This window comes from Glycine max, chromosome 1 (assembly GCF_000004515.6).
Source record: "Glycine max cultivar Williams 82 chromosome 1, Glycine_max_v4.0, whole genome shotgun sequence".
Lineage (NCBI taxonomy): Eukaryota > Viridiplantae > Streptophyta > Magnoliopsida > Fabales > Fabaceae > Glycine > Glycine max.
Genome location: NC_016088.4, coordinates 48,291,930 through 48,314,831, shown reverse-complemented (window position 1 = coordinate 48,314,831; position 22,902 = coordinate 48,291,930). Strand labels below are relative to the sequence as shown.

Sequence of the window (22,902 nt, the reverse complement as noted above, 5' to 3'; positions counted from 1 at the left end):
TTTGATGAAACATTCTATTAAATGATTTTCCTGTATTGGCATGATTTTAATGATGTATAAGAAAAGCTTTAAAAGTCTGTGACTTTTGTTTTGACTATTTCTCTTGCAAATTCAAAATTTGTGTAAAGTGATGTCACAATTCATGTATAAGTAAGACTTTTTAGTGTCTTTTTAAGTTGCAATTATAGAGTGCAAGAATGAAGTAAAGAAAATAGCTTACGAGTTAGGTTTATTAATTATTATTATTATTATTATTATTATTATTATTATTATTATTATTATTATTATTATCTTACAAACATGTTGAAGTCCCTGGTCACAATTATTGTATTCTTGTTGATTGTTCGTGCTCAAGATGATCTGGGTGATGATTCTGTTTTTGATGGAAAGAAAACTGTGCGTGTTTTAAATGCGATGAATGATGGCATTCTTGTGTATCTCCATTGTCGGTCGAGGGACAATGATCTTGGCAAACATGTTCTTGCCGTTGGAGAGTACCAACAATGGTCCTTCAGAGATAATTTTCTTGACTCGACTCTTTTTTGGTGCAAGATGGATGCAGGCAATGTGCATGCGCGTTTTGAAGTTTATCGTGCCAAAATTGAGGAGACGTTATGTGATTCCCTATGCAATCGAGCTCTAACAAACGATGGAGCCTATTTTTATGATCAGTTCCGTGGCTACTGGCAGAAGAGATTATCATGGTATATTCCATAAATACCATCTGTTTAAAAGTTGTGTCTATGCTTTGCTAAACAAAATAAACTATGGATAATCATTATGTAGTCATTTCTTTTTTTTCTTATAAAGAATTATTATTCACAATTTATTTTTCGTCAATTGTTTTATTTATAATTTATATTTTAAAATAACTAGTTAATTATTTCATGTTGCCTTACCGATCAATTTCTCTATCTCTTTTATAAATTTTCTCTGAAGTTTCTCTCATTCTCTATCTCATAAACCACATATCGAAAAGTATAATGAAATAAATCAAAAATGTTTTTAATTGCAAAATAATAAACATATTTTAGAAATACGTACATTAATTCTGAAAAATGTTTTTCATATTAATTCACTATATTTTTATTGGATGTTAATTTTATACACCTAATTAATGTCAACTTTCAATAAAATCACGATATATGACGGTAAACATCCAACAAAAACACTACACTTGATAATAAAGGTAAACCATTAACATCTTTTTGGCCAAGTGAAGCGGTTGACATAGTTGCAGATATGATTTAGATTCCAGCATTTTTCTGACACATTTATAGCAGCTATCATCACTGCTTCACCTTTTCTTCCGCCGTTGTTAGTTACCAGCACTTTTTATTATCTATGTTTTCAGCACCACGTACTAGTTTTAATTTCAGGTTGGTGTTATTAACACTAATGGGTTTTTATTTTAATTTCAGGTTCCCATAAAAGCTGCCGGTTTGATCAAGTATAGGTACCACCCCTTTTGTTCCCCAAATTATTGTCTAACAATTCAAGGTTCTTTTTAATTCTTTTTTAATGATGAATTAATCTAAGATAATTTTTGTTCAATTAAACATTTAGTCTTTATACTAATTTATTTTATCCACCTAGGATTAATCCTACTGTTGTGATTAAAACCTGAGCTCTCCTCCCATGATTCTAACACACTAAATTCTCTTCTTAGTTCATCCTAATAAGTGTCTAACATCATACAAATAATGATCAAATATCAAGAATGTATAAAATCGAAAAGAGAAGAATTAAAAGAACATAATTAAAGAGAACCTCATAACTATACATAAACAAATGTTAAGGGTTGTGATCATCTCGCAGGTGCTATTTAGGCTTCAGCTGTGATGTCAAATCATAGGGTTGTGATTCTCATCACCCCCTTGTGATCTTCTATGCAAGGTATAGCCAAACCTCATTGTTTTTAATTTTGTTTTCAAGTCTTTTGAGCTCAAACTTTATTTTTTTTAATCCTTCATGTGAAGAATGATCTTGAAATTACTGAACTATATGTTTTTTGTTCTCATGAAATTAGAAATATACATTTTGTTGGTGTAAAATTTTTTGCATGTTTTTGTTATCATAAAATTAAAATATGTTATTTTTTCGCTTAAAGTTAAGTTCAAATATCCAAACGTACGAGTATAATATTTGAAGTAACACTTATACTTATAATGAATATAATAAGTGTTACATTTACATTAGTAATAAATTTTATTAATTTTATAATATTTGAAGTTTATAGAAAATTTATATTTGATTAGTGTATTTCTATAAGATGAGTCGTTATGGATGTTAGTATTATTTTCTATATGTGGGAAAAAAATGTACTGTCTATATTGAGTTTTTAATTTAATTTTTTCTCTCTCTTTAACATAACGGTGTAATATTAGTTAATCATAAAAAATATAGGTTAAATTACTCATTTGGTCCTTATAGTTTTACGATTCATACCTTTTAGTTCATATAATTTGAAAGTGGTTTGTTTAGTCCCTGTAGATTATATTTTAATTCTTTTTTAGTCTCTATAGTTTAAAATGGTTTTTTTAGTCTTTATAATTTATATTTTAATTCTTTTTACTTCTTATAGTTTGAAAGTGATATTTTTAGTTCCTATAATTTATATTTTAATTATCTTTTAGTCCATGCTACAAAAAAATATATAAAAATAACTAGTTACAAATTATCAACTATTTTTTATTACAAATTATCTTGCGATAAATTAGCTAGAATTACTTGCTGATATTTTTGTAGTTAATTGTAATAGATAATATTACTCATATTTTGATAGTAAAGACTAAAAGAGAATTAAAATATAAGATATAGGGGCTAAAAAGATCACTTTCAAACCATAGAAACTAGAAGAGAATTAAAATGCAAATTATAAGGAGTAAAAAAATTACTTTCAAACTATAGAGATTAAAAGAGAAATAAAATATAAACTATAGGACTGAAAAAACCACTTTAAAACTATAAGGACTAAAAGGTATAAATGATGAAACTATAAAAGAGTGACTTTTGTTGTCCAAATTTTTTAAACAATTTTTTTATTAAGGTTTTTTAATGATACTGTCTAGATTATATTTTAAAAGTATATTAAAATTAATATAATATAAAACTACATTAAATGTCAAAATGAGATATTTTAATTACTGTAAATCAAATATTTTAAATAAAAAATAATATGATATAATATAAGATGCTTAATTCTAGTCGTGCATATATAGGCTTAACAATCTTATTTTAATTTTCTTATATTTATATTGAATAGATATTTTTAATTTATTTCAGTTATTAAAATATTTTTTATATTATATATTTAAAACTATTGAATATCTAAGTTTTATATTAATTGTGTATTAATAATACAAAAGATATATTAAATGCGTATGACAAATGTTTGTATAATTTTAAATGAGTTTAATTACTGTTTAAATATTATATAATTATTAAATTTATGTAATAATATCATCATTAATACATTAAATAAAAAATAATATTATATTGAATGCACACATTTAGTTAAATTAATTATACAATAATCACTCAAACATGTACTAATATAAATAAATTTAACTAGGAATTTGATTCAAAATATTTAATTTAAAAAATCCTCCAAAAATACCCTTTATAATAGTGCTAATAAAATAATAATAAATAATTCATGGAAAACAAGATTTTATTAAATAAAGAACATAATAGGAATATTATTATTAAATGAGATAAAAATTAATTAATATTTATTTATATTTATATTCAAAATTATTTTCTTATACTTATGTTTATTTAAGTTCGGAGGGAGTATTTATTCTACAGCATAAGGATTAATTTAAAACTTTTTAAAAAACTTGATATTTGACTAAACTTTCTATTAAATGATTTTTGTATGTTGGCATGATTTTAATGATGTATAAGAGAAGCTTTAAAAGTTGATGACTTTTGTTTTGACTATGTTCTCTTACAAATTTAAAATTGTGGAAAATGATGTCACAATTCATCTACAAGTAAGACTCTTTGGTGGTGTGGTGTCTTTTTAAGTTGCAATTATAGAGTGCAAGACTGCAAAGTAACTACAATAGCTTATGAGTTTGGTTTATTCTTATTATCTTACAAGCATGTTGAAGTCCCTGGTCACAATTACTATATTCTTGATGATTGTCTGTGCTCAAGATGGTCTGAGTGATAATACCATTTTTGACGGAAAGAAAACTGTGCGTGTCTATAATGGGATGAATGATGGCATTCTTGTGTATCTCCATTGTCGATCAAGGGACAATGATCTTGGCCAACATGTTCTTGCCGTTGGAGAGTATCAAGAATGGTCCTTCACAGATAACCTTTTTGGCACAACTCTTTTTTGGTGCACAATGGATGCAGGCAATGTGCATGCGAGTTTTGAAGTTTACAATGCCCAAACTGAGGAGATGAATTGTAGTACCCAATGCAATAGAATTCTAAATAACTATGGAGGCTATTTTTTTATTCAGTACTATCGCTACTGGGAGAAGAGATTGTCATGGCATATTCCAAAAACACCATCTTTTTAAAAGTTTTATATGCAGATGGTATGCTAAGCAAAATTAGATAATAAAATGACTATGGATAATCATTATGTAGCCATCTATTTTTTTTTTTGCTAATAAAGAATTATTATTTCTTTTTATTATGTCATAATTAAATTATTTTCTAGTTGGCAATTGTTTTTATTTATAATTTGTATTTTAAATTGGCTAATTAATTGTCTTATGTTCTCTTACCAATTACTTTGCATGTCTCTTACTTTTATAAATTTTCTGCGGAGTCGCTCTTTCCTAGTCTTATAAATCACATCAGGAAAAGTTTAATGAAATAAATCCAAATTTTTTAATTGCAAGACAAGAAACATATTTTTGAAATACATACATTATTAGTGTGAAATGTTTTTCATATTAATCCATTATGTCCGACCTAATGATTGACATTGATAGTTTACATAAAGACTTAAGGTTGATCCTTATTGTTGTGATCTTTATATTATTTCTTCCTGTTACAGTAATTGTTGTCATATATATATATATATATATATATATATATATATATATATATATATATATATATATATTACTTTATACATATCAAGTATAAAAAATAATAATAAATAGATAAAAGAGAGTGATAGTTTTATAAAATAGTTTTTATATTATTATTAATTTATTTATAGATTTTGTTGTCCATCAATAATATTATAAAAAATATAAGTGATAAAAGATAATTAATGTTATATTAAAAACTTAAAATAATAATTATTTTAAAATATTTTTTTATATTATAATTATAATGAGATGGAGAGTATAAAATAGAAATAGTTTGATGATTTAGAAAAGTAATGATGGATTTTGATTGTTTGCATTTATTGTACCATTTAAACATAATGATTTCTTAAAAAAATTAAAATAACTCTTCTTTTAATGTGAACTTATAATTTGACTTTTTCTTTTCTTTAAATCATGAATAATTGTGTTGCATTTATTGTACATTAGATGACTAATTTAAAATTTTGTAATATGACATTTGTGTCATAATCACAAAACATTTGTAATTTTTTCATAATTGCATGAGATCTAAGACTTAATTTAATTTTAATATTTAATAAATTTAATATATAAAATATGAAAATATTATAAACAGGACCATTTGTAAATTGGACATTCTCCTATTCTTCTGAATCGGAGGGCTTTTTGTTCTGTTTCATAAATTATCTATTGAAGATTAAAATAATAACTTTAAAACAAGCTTTTACTATCTCATGGATTTTCCCTTCTTTTCTTGGTGTTACTGAACCTATAATCTCATAATATCATCATTATTATCTCTTTGGATCATACCTTAACATTTAATTAGACAACAAGAGTTTAACCTCCTTTGCCAAATTGAAGGCAACTAATGCACTAAGGCTTGTAAATATCACTCCTACTCTTTGACCTCTTACTAAGGTCTCACTTTCCTATAACATTGAATGTGAACATGCTTAACTCTTCCTTTCTTTGCTTACTTGCTCACTAGAGTTTACATCACCTCTGTGAGATGTATAATATCTTGCATACCCCTTTGGGTAACTCACATCATGCACACTTCCTCATCTAATGCATAAGTGTATGTTACATCTCTCACCTCGCAACTAGGCTCACCACTCCTCTTATGCATCAATTTAACAAATACACACTGTTGGACATTTTAGTGTAATTGATCTCTTTATTATGTTAAAATAAGAGTGCACGCTTGTTTTAATGTAATAACGAGATGTTCGGTTTAGGCAAAGGTTGGAAGTTACATGGAAGTTACTAAAACTTCCATCAACGGTTGGAAGTTACATGGAAGTTACTAAAACTTCCATCAACGGTTGGAAGTTACTAAAACTTCCATCAACGGCAGTTTTTAAAATAAAAAAAACTTCCATCAACCGCCAAAAACCACCTGTTCTTTGATTATAAATAATCATTCTGGTTCAGAAAGCATAACGATGTGACAAAACATACAAGACCAAAACAAAACTCTTGAGTTATAATCTTCTGATTTTATCCGATTGGACAATTTTGGTTGAACCCCGAAATTTGATTCAATCTGAAAGTGTTATACACGACTTCAGATTTATCCAAGTATTATCTCGATTTTCAAATTTAACCAACAAAAGATTGAATCAAATATTTCAAGATGACGAACGATAGTTCGAAGATGACAAGCAAATTTGCGAAGTTGGACAAGTTTGAAGGGCAGGATTTCAGAAGATGGCAGAAGAAGATGCACTTTCTCTTGACAACATTGAATGTGGTGTATGTGCTGAGTACACCGATGCCGGTGTATATGGAAGACGAAACTCTGGATCAAACAAGGAAGCGTTCGAAATGGGAGAACGACGACTACATTTGTCGTGGACACATTCTGAACGGTATGTCTGACTCTCTCTTTGATATTTATCAAAATGTTGAGTCTGCTAAGGAATTATGGGACTCTCTTGAATCCAAGTATATGGCAGAAGATGCCTCAAGTAACAAATTCTTAGTTAGTAATTTCTTTAATTACAAAATGATTGATTCGAGGCCTGTTATGGAGCAATATAATGAACTGCTGCGGATTTTGGGTCAGTTTACTCAACATGATTTGAAAATGGATGAATCCATTGCAGTTTCATCTATAATTGATAAACTGCCTTCTTCTTGGAAAGACTTCAAGCATACCTTGAAACATAAGAAGGAAGAGTTGACTCTGGTTCAACTCGGTAGTCATTTCATGATTGAGGAGTCGCTGAGGGCTCAGGAAATTGACAAAGTCAATGATAAAACCGTAGCAGGTTCCTCTTCCGTTAATATGGTAGAGGAAAGTGGAACAGTTAAGCAAAATTACAATGCTAAAGGTAACAAACGAAAATTTCAAGGAAATAAGAACAAAGGTCCAAACAAACAGACAAAATTGTCATGTTGGAAGTGTGGGAAACCTGGTCATTTAAAGAGGGATTGCCGGGTGTTCAAAGGAAAGAACAAGGCTGGTCCAAGTGGGTCTAATGATCCTGAAAAGCAACAAGGTCAGATTGTAGTGAATAATTTTAATTCGAATACGAATTCAAATTATGTATCACTAATATCTGATGCATTCTATGTGCAGGATGATGACGTTGCTTGGTGGTTTGATTCGGGAGCAACAAGCCATGTGTGCAAAGATCGTCGTTGGTTCAAGGAATTTAGACCAATCGATGATGGCTCTATTGTGAAGATGGGCAATGTTGCAACTGAACCAATCCTAGGATTAGGTTGTGTGAATTTAGTTTTTACTTCCGGAAAAAGTTTGTATTTGGATAATGTCTTATTTGTACCTGGTATTCGTAAGAACTTATTGTCTGGTATGGTTTTAAATAATTGTGGTTTCAAGCAAGTACTTGAAAGTGACAAGTACATCTTGTCAAGACATGGTTCGTTTGTTGGATTTGGTTATCGTTGTAATGGAATGTTTAAATTAAACATTGATGTTCCTTTTGTTCATGAATCTGTTTGTATGGCCTCGTGTATTTCTATAACTAATATGACAAAATCAGAAATTTGGCATGCTAGATTAGGACATGTTCATTACAAAAGATTAAAAGATATGTCAAAACAAGTATGATTCCTCCTTTTGATATGAACATTGAAAAATGAAAAACTTGCTTGTTGACCAAGATCACTAGGAAACCTTTTAAGGATGTTAAAAGTGAGACTAAAGTCTCAGACCTTATTCATAGTGATTTGTGTGATTTGCATGCTACTCCATCATTAGGTCATAAAAAATATCTTGTTACTTTTATTGATGATGCATCAAGGTATTGTTATGTATATTTATTAAATACAAAAGATGAAGCTCTTGATAAATTTAAAATTTATAAGAAAGAGGTAGAACTTCATCAAAATGGGCTAATCAAAACTCTTCGTACGGATAGGGGAGGTGAGTATTATGATCCAGTTTATTTTCAATCTACTGGAATAATACATCAAACTACAGCTCCCTATACACCACAACAGAATGGTGTAGCCGAAAGGAAGAATAGAACCTTGAAAGAAATGGTGAATTTCATGTTATCCTATTCGGGTTCAAGTGAAGGATTTTGGGGTGAGGCTATGTTGGCAGCCTGTTACTTGTTGAACCGAATTCCTAACAAAAGGAATAAGGTTACCCCATATGAACTTTGGCACAAAAAGACACCAAATTTGAGTTATCTCAAAATTTGGAGATGTAGGGCTGTGAGAACTCAGCATAATTTGGCCGATCATTTAACCAAAGGGTTAAGTAGAGATCTCGTGAAAAGGTCGGCTGTGGGATTAGGATTAAAGTCTATCTGAAATCTCTTATGTTAAGATACCCAATTCCCATCTAATATGACATTAGGTGCTGAATTCAATGTGGAAAGCTTAACATGTAGAGATTGGAACACATCATCGAAAGTATCCCAAAAGGAATGTGTTCGGTTCTGCAAGTTAAGGAGGTTGAAGTATAACTTCTTAATGGTTCTTTTGAAAAATTGCATTTGCAGGTGCAAAAAAAAAAAAAAAGAAAAGGACTACCTATATAAGCATGAAGTTTAGCCGCTTCAAGAAGCTGGGACTTGGCTTTGATATGCTTATGAAGGATAGGGACACAGGCTAGTAAAACTAGTGTCGAGCAAGAGTAATGTTATAAACTATTGTGCAGATTATCTTCATGTATTCATTATGAATAGAAAGGGTTCAATCCTTAGTGACACCCTGATATTCGAATATTTGAAACGTATAATTTGCTAAGATGAAATTCAATCGTCACGATATTTCATCTATGCAGTAGTTTGTGGTATGTTATGACTTTGGTGATTTGATCGGTAATTACACTAAAATGGGGGAGGTTTGTTGGAAATTTTAGTGTAATTGATCTCTTTATTATGTTAAAATAAGAGTGCACGCTTGTTTTAATGTAATAACGAGATGTTCGGTTTAGGCAAAGGTTGGAAGTTACATGGAAGTTACTAAAACTTCCATCAACGGTTGGAAGTTACTAAAACTTCCATCAACGGCAGTTTTTAAAATAAAAAAACTTCCATCAACCGCCAAAAACCACCTGTTCTTTGATTATAAATAATCATTCTGATTCAGAAAGCATAACGATGTGACAAAACATACAAGACCAAAACAAAACTCTTGAGTTATAATCTTCTGATTTTATCCGATTGGACAATTTTGGTTGAACCCCGAAATTTGATTCAATCTGAAAGTGTTATACACGACTTCAGATTTATCCAAGTATTATCTCGATTTTCAAATTTAACCAACACACACTACTAGAAAAGCGTTTTTCTATAATGGTTATTTCGAACATTCTACATCGGTTATTAACCATCGTTGTAGCCAACGTTGTAGAAACTTTCTACAATGTTTCCTAAATAACCATCTTAGAAAAATGTATCCTTCTAAGACGATTTTCAACTAAAAATCGTCTTCATAAAATATATTGAGAATTCTAAAAAGGTTTTTTAAAAAATTGTCTTAAAATGTAGATATTTTAAGACGATATTTTAGAGAACTGTCTTATAATGTATTTTTTTAAAAATAAAATATATTGTTGATTCTAGTCTTAGAATGTAGAGATTTTAAGACAGTTTGAAAAACCATCTTAAAATATATTTTTTTAAAAAATATTGAGGATTATAAGACGATTTTTCAGATAACCGTCTTAAAATGTGTTTTTTTATAAATAATTTAAAAAATCATTACAAATGAATAAAAAATTAAACTTTGAGAAGAACATATATCAAAATTAGAAGAACAAAATCCAACAAAATCAGACTTAGTGGATATTATTAAATGACCACCATATATAGGAAAAGAAAGAAAAAAGAGAGCAAACTATGGATATTATTTCTTGGCCTTTTGTTGAAAGAAAACTTGAGGGAGGCTTCAAGCATTAATGATGATGACTATGATGATCCGGGTTGTCAGGGTTTGACCAATAAGAAGAGTACTTCAACCATTCAGCTTCTTGTGCCTTTGTGATGGATGACTCCTGTAAGGGAATTGAATGTTAATGAAAATATTACGGTTAGGGTTTCTAGAATATAATTTAATGATAATCTTAAACAACAAAGAGACATTATTACTATCATAATTCCAACTAATCTCCAAGTAAAAATTGTTGAGTGTTATTAAATTTATTCTAACGAATTGAAATATTCAATTACATGTCTATATGACAAAACTATAAACACTATCACATAGAGATTGACTTGAACTATAATTAATGAAAATGGAAATTAACTGGCTCATCAAGTAGATGCCTTTCCACCTCGATCATGGTAAAAAATGTTAAAAGTTAATGGGCGTTTTGCCTAACATGGACCGTAATGTAATAAAATAAAATAAAATAAAGTATTTTTCTCTTTTCTAACCTTAATTAACTTGTTTATGACAATAAGGAAAAAAGAAAGATAAAACTGTAGAATATTAGGAGTAGTTTAATGAGAAGAAAAAATGGTGCTAGTAGAAGTCTCTATCTCTTGTACACTGTTGGTTCTTTGTATTAAATTCTGCTACTCTTGTACCTGCACAAGATCAAAAGAAAAACAGAAAACACAACAAACAAACACAGCAGAGCAAGAACCCAAAGATTTATGTGGTTCGGCAATGTGCCTACATCCATGGGAAAGAGCAGCTCCTCATCATCACATTGATCATGAAATTACAAGTTCAATACAAGCAACAACTAGCTTTGATCTCTCTTGGTTTCTCTTCTTTAAAACCTCTCACAATCACCTAGCACACTACCTTCCTTTTTGAACTCTCTCAATTGCTGCAGCTCCTCTGTTTTGCAACCTAAAAAACTCTCTCTTAATGCATTACATGATCAAGAGTATATATACACTCTAGCTATGCTTTGGTGCCAAAACTAATTCAGTTATCATAACTGAATTCAGTTATGACAACACATCTTAAAGTCTTCCCACTTGTGCCATTTGTGATTTTGAGTCACACAACACATACACAATTGAAAAATGAAATAAAGAGAAGGTATTTTTTCTTTAAACTTCCTTGCGGCATCGATCGATGACCCACATTTTGTTGTACTATTTTTTACCTTTATGCAATGGAAGACAGACGTAACCTCAAAATATAAAAAAGCAAACAAAAAAAATGTTTTCATTTTTTCTTTTATTTCTTTTTAATTTCAGAGCCCTCTTTTTTCTTTTCTCTAGGCATTATGACACACAATGTTCATATAATTCCGAGTCAAAAAGTTCTTTCTTACCTGTTTGATTTCAGTTGAAGTGCAACCCATGATGAGTTCCTCCAAACCAAACACAGACCTTCCTCGCTCCAAGCTTATGATGTTGTTGCTGCCAAGTGGACAAATACCATAGATGCATTCCCAAGGTCAACAATCAAATTCAAAACACATATCTTAATCATTGTGTTGAACAATATTCAAAAAGTGGAAAGACAGTTTCATGCTTGTGATTTATCAAGCACTCACAAAAGCTTGCCTAGTTATTGAGTCTGACTCGTGCACAATACCACCCAGACTTGCTCCTTTGGATTTTCACATGCCAAGTGACTCGTCTGTTTTCTTTTTGATTACTCACCTTTCCTTTCCTTTTAAGAGTGAATAGGCAATTTAGTCCCTGAGATTGTAACCACTTTGCATATTAGTCCCTGACTTAAATTTTAATTCATAATAGTCCCTAACTTTACATAAGTTTTGCAAAATAGTCCCTGTCGTTAATTTCTCAGGTGACGGCGTTTCTGAGGTGTATAGGTGGCAATTCAGTGCCACGTAGATTGTCCAACGTGGCACTGAGGTCTGCATCTATAAATTCTCTCTCACATGCAAGGTTGCTTCTTCTTCCCCAAAAAAATTAGGGTTTACAAAGCTGCTGGTTGCTTCTTCTTCTTCTTCTTCTTCCCACGCTGAGTTGCTTCTTCTTCTTCTACTCTGAGGCTCAGTCCCTGCTGCTTGTTCACTTGATTTGTCCATGTCTGCAAGTGGCAGTTGTTGTGCATTTTCTGGTAGTTTCATTCGGCAATGCCACCATGGAAGACGTACAGCTATTCGAACTGCAAGAACAAGGAGAAACCCAGGAAGGTTATTCTATACTTGTGCATTACCCCAAACAGACCCAGATAACTGTCAATTTTTTCAATGGGTTGAAGAAGAAAACCAACTTTCTAATTCGTCTTTTGTCTCAAGAGAAACAATGGTAGTGGCTGATTTGAGGCTACAAATTGAAGCTTTGCAGAAGAAAATGAGAAATTTAACAAACATTGTGTTGTTAGGTTTTTCATTTTTAATTGTAATGTTAGTTTTAGGGGGAATGTACTTTAGGTAAAATGTGTAATAGCAGCTTTTGATATTGTAATTGTTGTTTTGCTGAAGAATTTGTAGTAGGAAGTAGCTTTTGTAGTGTAATAGCAGCTTTTGTTGCTACTGTCAATTGTTGTTTTGCTGAAGAATTTGTAATAGGAAGTAGCTTTTGTAGTGTAATAGCAGCTTTTGTTGCTACTGTCAATTATCCATTTCAATTAAATATAATTTGTTGGTGAAATTTGTTGTTGAAATTTGCAGTTTATTAAATATAATTTAATAAAAGAAAGAGAATTAGGTAATAAGAAGCAACTCATAATGTATGTTGGGATGGATTGTACTACTCCAACTCCAAATCCAACACAGTGTATAATTTATAAAAGAAAGAGAAGAAACATGACTTTAGATCAATTTCACATAATATTTGACATCCCAAAGCATGGTAGTTATAAGCAATTGTTCAGTAGGCCATAATGTTTACATCATTTCACATGCCAGTGAAGCTTTCAAAATATACAACTACACATCCTAATATCAAAATGCAACAAAAAATGCTTCTTCAGTTTTCTTCATCAGCAACCTTCAAACTCAGCAACCTTCAAAATGCGCAACAAAAAATGGGTCTTCAGCAACCTTCAGCAACCTTCAAAATGCAACAAAAAATGGTTCTTCAGTTTTCTGCATCATCTTTATAAGCAACCTTCCTTTTTTTGGCTCTTGTTATGGCTAGCTTATTCCTTGCTATTGGTGGAACAATAGTTGCAGGGACCTCCATGTCACTATCTTGTGACAAATGAGGCTGAGATAAATTAATCTCCACCGGATCTTGTTGAACATGAGTAGTAGCTTCTTCAGCCTCATTCAAAGCTTGTTCATCTTGAGATAATAGGTGGTCATCCTCATTTGAAGTTGATGGTGCAACATATTTCTTTGGCCTAACAGGAACTCCAATATTTTTACAGCTTCTAATGTTATGATTGGTTTGGCCACACCTTCCACATGTAAACTCAGCCAATTTCCTCTTTAGCTTATGTCCTGTGACATTGTCCTCATCTACAGATCTCCTTCTATTTTTCTTTGGCCTTCCTCTTTGGACCTTTTTATGTGGTGGAACAGGGTGTGTATACTGTGTCTGGGCCCAATATTGTGGTCCTTGGACTGGTTCAATAAAATGCTGGTATGTCTTATTATAAGCTTCTATTGACAGCCACTCATGACACATGTCCTCAGGCTTCCCTCCTTTGTGAGTTATTGTTGCAATGGCATGTCGGCATGGCATCCCTACATCAAAGTTGTAAAATCAGCACACATGTAGGTTAGGAATGAAAAAAAAACTATAAAAAACACAACCTGTTAGTTGCCATACTCCACAAGTGCATGTCCATTCACCTAAATTGACCTCAACCTTATTCCCCCACATGTGGACCTCATATCTCAGGCCCATGTTATCACCACACCAAATGGGAGTCCATTGATTAGCAAAATGGAATTCTTTTTCTAGTCTTTTATACTGCACAGGACATAATGGTCCAGGTTTTCCAGAAAGTTTAACCTTGCGGGCAGCCATGGTTCTCATGATATAACTTCTAATTTCTTCAAGCATTGTGATAATAGGCTTGCATCTATACTGCAGAATTCTGGAATTGAATACCTCACAAGTGTTGTTGCATATATTGTCCACCTTGGGTGTTGTACTGAAGTGGGCTTTTGTCCATGCTTGTTTGGGCCATTTATTCAAATACTCCCAAGCCTGGCAGTTGATTGTCTTCAAATGGGCCATATGGCCTTCAAACTCAGCAACAGTAGTGGATTTTGCACATTGCCACACAATTCCTTTAAGTTCCTTGCTTTTCCATTGCTTTGTAAAATTTTTCCAAAGATGCAAGACACAAAATCTATGAGGTGCACCAGGCATGACTTCCTGTAAAGCTGGAATAAGTCCCTGAAAAATTGCAGCAAAGTAGTAAATACTTCTGGACTAGTCCCTAACTTATGTCATTAACTTCAATTAAATACCTAACTTATGATAACAATTGCAAATCACACCATGTCATACCTTTTGCATGTCTGACATGAAATTCCACCCATTCTGTATGTAATCCCCAAGATCTTCATGCAACAAAGTTAAAAACCATTTCCAATTGTCTTTGTTCTCAATGTCCACAACAGCATAAGCAATAACATAGATGTGGTTATTGCCATCAAGCCCAACAGCAGAGAGCAAGTTTCCTCCAAATGCACTCTTTAGGAAACATCCATCTAGACCTATGAATGGTCTACATCCAGCAACAAACCCCTTCTTACAGCCAGCAAGACAAATATATAGCCTCTGAAATTGTGGTGGACCTTCTGGACTTGGCACTGTGTTGATCTTAACTGTTGATCCAGGATTGCTCCTCAACAATTCATGTGCATAATCAAATACTTTGGCATATTGTTTCCTCTCATTCCCTTCCACTAATTGCTTTGCTTCTTTCATGGCTCTCCACATCTTTGTAACTTCAATGTGCACTCCAAACTCTTGCTTGAAATATTCCAAAGCTTCAACACATTTAAGGGTTGGCTGCATTCTGAGTTTGCCCTCAAGTTTACTGACCACCCACTGTCTATTTGCTTGTTTGTTGTTCACTTCTCTGCAGCAATTATGGTTATGCTTAAATGTCTTTATCTGAAAAGAGTTTCTAACTTCATTCTTTGCACAGTAGATTTCCCAATCACAAAATGCCTTCTTGCATTTTGCTCTAGCCCTCTGTTTATCATTCTTCTTCCACTTGAACTCCCTGCCCATCAATATGCTATACTCCCTCAAGGCAGATTTAAATTCATCTAGAGTACCAAACTCCATCCCTAATTCCAACTTCTGTTCACCAACTCCACTACTTTGACTATATTGAGGATAAACTTCAACATCCTCATCTTCATCATCACTACTAATGGGGATATTAAGCTCCTCTGAATGATAACCATCTGTCTCAACTTCAGCTTCAACTTCATTCAACATACAAGAGAAATTTATAAACCACTCAGCATCTGTCTCATCACTGTCAACTTCCTTTTCCTCCTCACTATCAGCAACATCTCTCTCTTCACCATCAGCATCTCTCTCCTCACCAGCTTCAGCATCCCTCTGCTCACTACCATCTCTTTGCTCACCAGCATCAGTATCCCTCTGCTCACTACCATCTCTTTGCTCACCAGCATCAGTATCCCTCTGCTCACCACCATCCCTCTGCTTACCAGCATCCATCTGCTCACCAGCATCTGTCTGCTCTCCAGCACCAACATCTGCATCAATGGTCATAAAGTAAAAATTAATCATATTAATTAATTATGGTAACCATGTCGGACCAAGTACAGATGAATTAAAACTTACCTTCCTCATGGCCAGCAACAGGTACATCATCTAAATCATCCTCATTCTCAACAGCTTTTCGAATTGGATAACATTCCAAGTACAACATTTGTGGGACTTCTTCTAAAATTGGATCTACTTCATGATGAAAATAAACATTTATCTCATTCTCATTTTCAAAAGCATCCCTAACTAAGTGTAATATATCTCCATCAGTTGTACAACTCCTTAACCCATGATTAAAATCTAAGTCCTTATCAATCAACCAAAAACATTCTCCTATATTACTATACTTCTTACAAGCTTTCACCAGATCATATAAGATAAATGCATTCAGGCAATCTGCAGATATATCCTCCCAAACTTCAAATTCTCCGCCTATATATTCAACCTTTCCATCACTGGCACGTGGAGTGAATCTTCCTCCATGGTGCAATACTAAAGTTATATTGTCATTCATTCTACACAATCAAAAACCGCAAACATGGTCAGATATTAGGAAATAAAAAAACCTACCTCAAAAAGCGCGAAGACATTGACATTGTCAAAAACCGCGAAGACACAATCAAAAACCAAAAACATTGTCATCTATAAAAACAGAGCATCATAAACGAAAATAATAAACGATCATAAACCTCCCTACGAAGCGCGAAGACAATGCCGCAGATGAAACCCCTCGAACATGTAAAACCCCAAATCAAACCACCAAAACAATGCAAACGAATTGAATGAAACCACCAACCTGACAAAAAGCGCGAACCCTCAATCACGAGAATGCAGGGGAGGGAAGAGCAACAGTGAAAGGGAAAATGGGTTTACTTCATTTTTGATTTCTTTTAAACCTAATTTTTCAATTCAGTCCTTGCCTTGCCACATAATATTGCTGACTTGGACTCAAACCTGCCACATTGGATGCTTACATTTGCCAAATAGACATTTGACTAACGGAGGAAATTAGATTTTAACAGCAGGGACTTATTTGCATAACGGAGGTAAAGTTAGGGACTATTATGAATTAAAATTTAAGTCAGGGACTAATATGCAAAGTGGTTACAATCTCAGGGACTAAATTGCCTATTCACTCTTCCTTTTAATAATAATAATAATAATAATAATAATAATAATAATAATAATATAAGTCATACAAGGTGATAAGCGTTTTTTTAATCCTCCCGTATAAACCTTTTAGGGAGCATATACAAATTTTAGCTTATTATGAAAGCAATTTAATTATAACCTTATATACTTCTTTAAAACTTTTTAAATAAAATAAACTCAAAAACTTATTATAATAAGTTCCTTTTAACTATTCTTCTATTATGACTACTATTTGGGTTACTAGCTATAGTAGCTATCGATTATGAAAATTATAAAGAAGGAAAATTATAATCATGTTTAAGAAGAGGGATTTGAGTTGTGATTACCTGAAAATTTTCATTTTGGAGCATTATTCTAGAGACATAGTAAGAGTTGTCATCGAGAATGATGGAAGTGTGGTGGAGGGGAGGAGGAGAGATAATGGTAGAGATGGGAGCGACGGCCTACTAATATGAAAAGCTGAGTTTGAAATTTGATGATGATGAGCATGTTGTTGTTGATGATGATGAGGAGTTACTTGTGCTAGCTGCCGTTCATGCACTTCTTCACATGAAACTAATGCTTGCATTACTTCTCTTGCTATTGAAGATCAAAATTAAAAAAAATTCAAATTTATGAAAACTTAAAATAAAACAAAATATTTTATTATGATCAAATTTTTTTAAAAAATGTTAATTAACTGAAATTTAAACCAGAAAAATAAACTTACATGAATCAATGGAAACTAAACTAATTAAAAAAATATATATTAAATATCACCCAATCTTCTTAACTAGCTAGATACCTAGTCAACCATAAATCAACCTCATCTTTTTCTTTTTTCTCGGTCTGTGAATGTGCCCATTTTAGCTTTAAATTTGCTGCCTTCATTCTATCAAGTCGTATGGGTGTTACCTTTCAGCGGTAGGTAAACAAGCACTGGTTGGTTGAAACTGCGGTACACTTTCATGCGGTGTGTGCAAGCAATATGGTGTTATATTAAAATAATATTTTGAATTAAAGTCAAATGACTGTTAAAATATAAGTAAATGTCGTGAATGGAGGATAACCATCAAAGAAAAATCATTAGATGAAAGGGAAAGGATGTATGGTTTTTCCTATATAATAGTTTGTGCCTATAAGACTAGAGGACTCTATTTTTGTCTCATATTTTCTATTTTATTTTAATTTAATAAAGTTCTTGGTGACTTTAGAAGGAGTTTTAGAGGTGTGTACTTGATATTATATTCTTCTCTTATTTCTTTTCTCATAACTTCTATGTTTCATTTTAAGTGACTAATAACTAATGTTGAAGTTTGTACTTATAACAACAATTATTACTGGATGAATTGCTTAATGCATGTCATTTTATAACAAGTAATTGTTCATTAGCAAGTATTTCCTAAATGTCAAAGGTTCATTTTTAGTGCTTTCTTTTCAAGGCAAGACACGTGGTCTGCAACTTGTTTCTTAATCCCATTTTTATGTCAAATTTCCAAATCAAATTCTTGTATCAAAATAACCCAATTTCCAAATCAATTTCTTGTATCAAAATAACCCAATTTCCAAATCATTCTTTTTGTTTTTTTTTTCATTTTAATATATTTTTTAAACTAGTATAGAGGACTGACCAAATTTCAACTAAAAAAATATACTTGATTTTATATTTATATGAACATTGTAATTGATTTTGTTCATTTTAGTTGAATTCGTTCATTTTTCTCCAAGGATAAGATTACTACTTTCATAAGAGAGTGAATGGGACACGGACAATTGATTAGTGTCTAGTTAGTAGATGGTGGCTACTTCAAGTTTTCCACGGGATAAAATAAAACGAGTGTCATTAACTTAACATATAGCCTCATATATAATTGATTAAGTTCAGGAAATGTTCCTATCAATTATCAATTCATAGTCACTTTCTACAAATTTGGTTGGGAATGAGCTATAACTAGGCATGCTAATTAATCTTCTATGGCTATAGTATATTGATCAACCTCAGATAAATATAGTAAAGGTCCCAAGATAAAGGACTAACTGAATGTCCCAAGATAAAGGTCATTAAATGTGACGTCGTCGAAACTTAAAAATTTCAACGACGGGTTCCAAAACACCGTCTTTGAAAGTGAGCAACTTTTAAAGACGTTGCTGAGGTAAGCACCGTCTTTGAATTAAATATTATTTTTAATTATTTATACTTTTTTTGGTTGATATCCCATCAGAAAAAATATAAATAATCAAAAATAATATACATCAGCAATCCATATTGATCCATCGATCCCACAAAATACATAAGCCATAAGTTAATATACCATATCCACAAGGAAGAACAAGAAGACAAATTAAAACAAACATTGAAAACCAAAAATACAAAATCATAGTCAAAAATGGATTTTGTAAATAACTTGAAGCATAAATGCCCCTTTTGCACACTCTTTCCAGACCAGGGTTGAAAAAATAAAAAAGATCCAAACTTTGGCATAAAATGAGTGTCTTACAGGAGTATTCTGCTTATAGGCTTGGTTGACGAGGAACTCCCATGACTGCAAAGAATCAATCAACACCACCTTTGAATTGTTCTGCTATGTGGCTTCCATTCCCTCACCAACTCCTAATTGATGAATTGACTCTACCCCAAAAGAGGGAACTTTGCATCTTCCTATATTCTACTAAAGGATGTCTTAATTTGGATACCCACCACACCAAGTGCCCTTTTCATACAACTTCATTTACAGAAATAAAAAAAAAAAATCAGGCATGTATCATTGTTTTTTCTTTTTTTTTTCTAGAAAAAAAATGTAGTAACTTTTTTATTTGTATGCAATTTTTCTATTTTAGCCAGAATTATCATAAAATGGTAGATTTAACTTCTTTAGAGCATGTTTATGTATATTTTTCTAGAAACACTTGCAAAAGAAAAAAATAAAATAAAATAAACTTTTTCTATTTTTCATAAACTAAAATTAGCTTCTACATAAATTAATTTGTAGACACTCTTGTATTAATTTCTTTAAAAAATATTTTTAACTTACGTATAAACTAATTTTAACTTAAATAAATTATTATTATTTTATTTACTTTCCTAGACTCTTAATAAAAAATTATACACAATAAAAAAATTGTTTCCCACATTTCCTCAATACCCCGTGATACTCCAAGTGGTAACAAAAAATTAACGAACTAACTAACCAATTTCAATTAAATGAATTAAGTCTCCTCTAATAAATTAAAAAATAGCAGTATTGAATTAGCAAGGAAAGAGTTATGAGACCATCACCATATGACTCTCAATAATATGTATTATAAATGAATGAATTTTAGTAAGCAAGCAGGAACTAACTAAATGTTGTTAAGTAATCTGATTTCAAAATTTCAATACCCCTATGAAAGATATCTAATAAATATAAGAATCCTACATATCAAAAGAAGAAGCAATGTCCATTAATTACCTTCTTTCTTGGGTCTACAGAATTTTTCCAAGTAGGTGCAAATGCATTTGGAGTGGCAAATGAACATGCTTGAAGTGGTTCTCTACCTCAATATGCAAAAACTGCTGCACCAATAGCTGTGACATTTGTGAAGCTTTTTAAGAGTTGAAAATATCTACACCCATTTTCCTTTTACCTAATTAATTAATATCATAGAAATCACTTAATCTTAATATATATGGCTAAGATTTCTTATCTTTCTTTTTCAATCAGCCAGTGATTCAGTGAGTAGTTATATTGAGTCTTGTCCTCAAATCCAACCACAAAAGAATAAATAAAAGTGTGCACTCACCTGGTTGTCTACTCATCCATAAATTACTGAAAAACTTGGCACATCTGGTGAAGGAGTACACCTGCCATCTCTCTACTATTTCACTTTGTTCCCTTCCCTGATAGGTCATTTCCATGGTAGCAAACCAATAATAATAATAATAATGCATATAAAATAATTCATAAGATAGACATCACACATTAGAAGTTGAATTGAACTGCAAAATTAACATGAAAAATTGCTTCCATTGTACACATAAAAATTGACGGTCACAAGCTCTCTAGTCTCTCTACACGTTTGAGATCAAAAAGCAAAATTCCCAATATTTTTAATGGAAGAATTAACATAGAACAAATTCAGCATTTCAGCATTAAAAATTCAGCATAATACCCTTCTCCCAAAATAACCAAGCAACCAAAAATGAAGCTGTGGCATTGAGAAATGAAGCCTCTGCTTCAGGGTCCTTGATATTGGCCTCAAGAGAATCAACCCGTGAATCCAAGGACTTCCCTCTTTGCTGTAAAATCTCAACGGTTTGCTTCGAAGTTCTCTCAGCATAATGTCCTTCTCCCAAAAGAACCTAGCAACCAAAACAAAACAAAACCTCTTGACGCTGAGAAAATGCACACTGAATCAAAGAATTGCAGGGAAGAAAGCGCATACCAGGAACTCATTGGTGTGAATCAAATGACCTGGGAAGAATGCAGCTTTCCCAAACGGAACCTAAACACCCACTACCAAGTTAATGAACATGAAAGTTGAAATGTGTGAAAAAGGAGGGTTTGTTTGTTGATTACCATGATGTCGTGGGAGAGCTGTTCAAGGAGCTTGTGGACGAGGTTGATGAGGCTGTTTTGACGGCGGCAAAACCTTATACACGGTCGAGTTCGATCTGCTTGTCGGCAATGGTGTCTTCAAGGCACTTGGCCACCTTCTGCACCTCCTCTACTGGGAAGAGGGACGTGAGTGAGGTCACAAACCCCTTCTTCGGCAATGGTGTCAATGATCTTTTTAATTTCTAGCACACACTGCAGCAAAGGAATTTTATTGATTAAAAATTATGCAAAGAAAAGCACAAGTCTCAAACATAATACATGGATTAAAACATTAGATGGCTCGATGCTTGCAATTGATACAAATAGCTATAAAATAAACAAAGATCAGTAGAAGACACTTACTTGGGACATTCCCACGCGGCAGCTGTGCCTTCGACGCTCTCAGCTTTTAAAAACTATGGTTCTGGTAAATACTCGGAGGAAGTGTTTAGGGTTTTGCTTTTGGCAAGAGATTATTTCCTTCGACATTGGTATAGATCTAAAAAGATGATGGCTTGTTTCTAGGAACAGAGAAGAGAAAGAGGCAGAGAGAGTGAACCACCTCACTCAGTGCCGCAACAAAGAAGTTCAGCTGAAGGAGCGCGACCAGTGGGCTACCCCATAAGAGAGAGAAAGCGAGAGAGAGAGAGAGAGAGAGAGAGAGAGAGAGAGAGAAAGTGAGAATATCAAGAAAAAAATAGTAGCAGTTGTATGATAAGAGAGAGAAAATGAAAAAAGTGAAAATACAAAGACGGGTTTGGAAGACCGTCTTTGTACATCATTAATTACGATGGTCTTCTAAATAGTTGTCCTTAAACTCATAATTTATTACAATATTGCCACCGAATATTTTTCAAAAATGGTTTTTGGTCGATCGTCGTAGTTGAGGTGTCGTAATAAACACTTTTTGCAGTAGTGGATCTTTCCTGCAACTTTGCCTATCCTTGCTTGCTACCATGTTGGTGGTGCCTGCATAACATCAAAGGTGGATTTAACCTTAATTAACAAACATGTTTAATATATATATCTATATACTATCTAATAAAAGAGAAGTACCTAGAAAAATTGAAAATACCCCTA

The 22,902-nt window shown here is 32.2% G+C and overlaps 3 protein-coding genes and 1 pseudogene across 3 annotated transcripts; 2 read left to right on the top strand and 2 right to left on the bottom strand.

Annotated features, from left to right (window-relative positions):
* The first annotated feature begins 300 nt into the window (after positions 1-300).
* LOC102666050 (self-incompatibility protein S1) lies at positions 301-717 on the top strand. Its single transcript, XM_014761582.1, has one exon. The coding sequence runs from the start codon at positions 301-303 to the stop codon at positions 715-717; it is 417 nt and encodes a 138-aa protein (XP_014617068.1).
* A 3,392-nt stretch (positions 718-4,109) lies between these two features.
* LOC106794334 (self-incompatibility protein S1) lies at positions 4,110-4,541 on the top strand. The gene has a single exon (XM_014761579.1). It carries the CDS (start codon positions 4,110-4,112, stop codon positions 4,539-4,541), a length of 432 nt encoding a protein of 143 aa, XP_014617065.1.
* A 5,887-nt stretch (positions 4,542-10,428) lies between these two features.
* LOC100781257 (NAC domain-containing protein 75-like) lies at positions 10,429-21,143 on the bottom strand (annotated as a pseudogene).
* On the bottom strand, positions 13,221-17,248 carry LOC102665919 (uncharacterized). Its single transcript, XM_006573370.4, has 5 exons — positions 16,914-17,248; positions 16,193-16,632; positions 14,876-16,104; positions 14,170-14,761; positions 13,221-14,100 (listed from the first exon to the last, which is right to left on the bottom strand). Exons 2-5 carry the CDS (start codon positions 16,629-16,631, stop codon positions 13,490-13,492), a joined length of 2,871 nt encoding a protein of 956 aa, XP_006573433.1. The 5' UTR covers position 16,632; positions 16,914-17,248; the 3' UTR covers positions 13,221-13,489.
* Positions 21,144-22,902: the final 1,759 nt, after the last annotated feature.

Coding starts and splice junctions, on each gene's coding strand:
- LOC102666050 (XM_014761582.1), top strand. CDS start 301: ATGTTGAAGTCCCTGGTCACAATTATTGTATTCTTGTTGATTGTTCGT.
- LOC106794334 (XM_014761579.1), top strand. CDS start 4,110: ATGTTGAAGTCCCTGGTCACAATTACTATATTCTTGATGATTGTCTGT.
- LOC102665919 (XM_006573370.4), bottom strand. CDS start 16,631: ATGAATGACAATATAACTTTAGTATTGCACCATGGAGGAAGATTCACT. Junction 16,105..16,192: donor TGTTGCTGGCCATGAGGAAG/GTAAGTTTTAAT, acceptor CCATTGATGCAG/ATGTTGGTGCTGGAGAGCAG. Junction 14,762..14,875: donor TCATGTCAGACATGCAAAAG/GTATGACATGGT, acceptor GCAATTTTTCAG/GGACTTATTCCAGCTTTACA.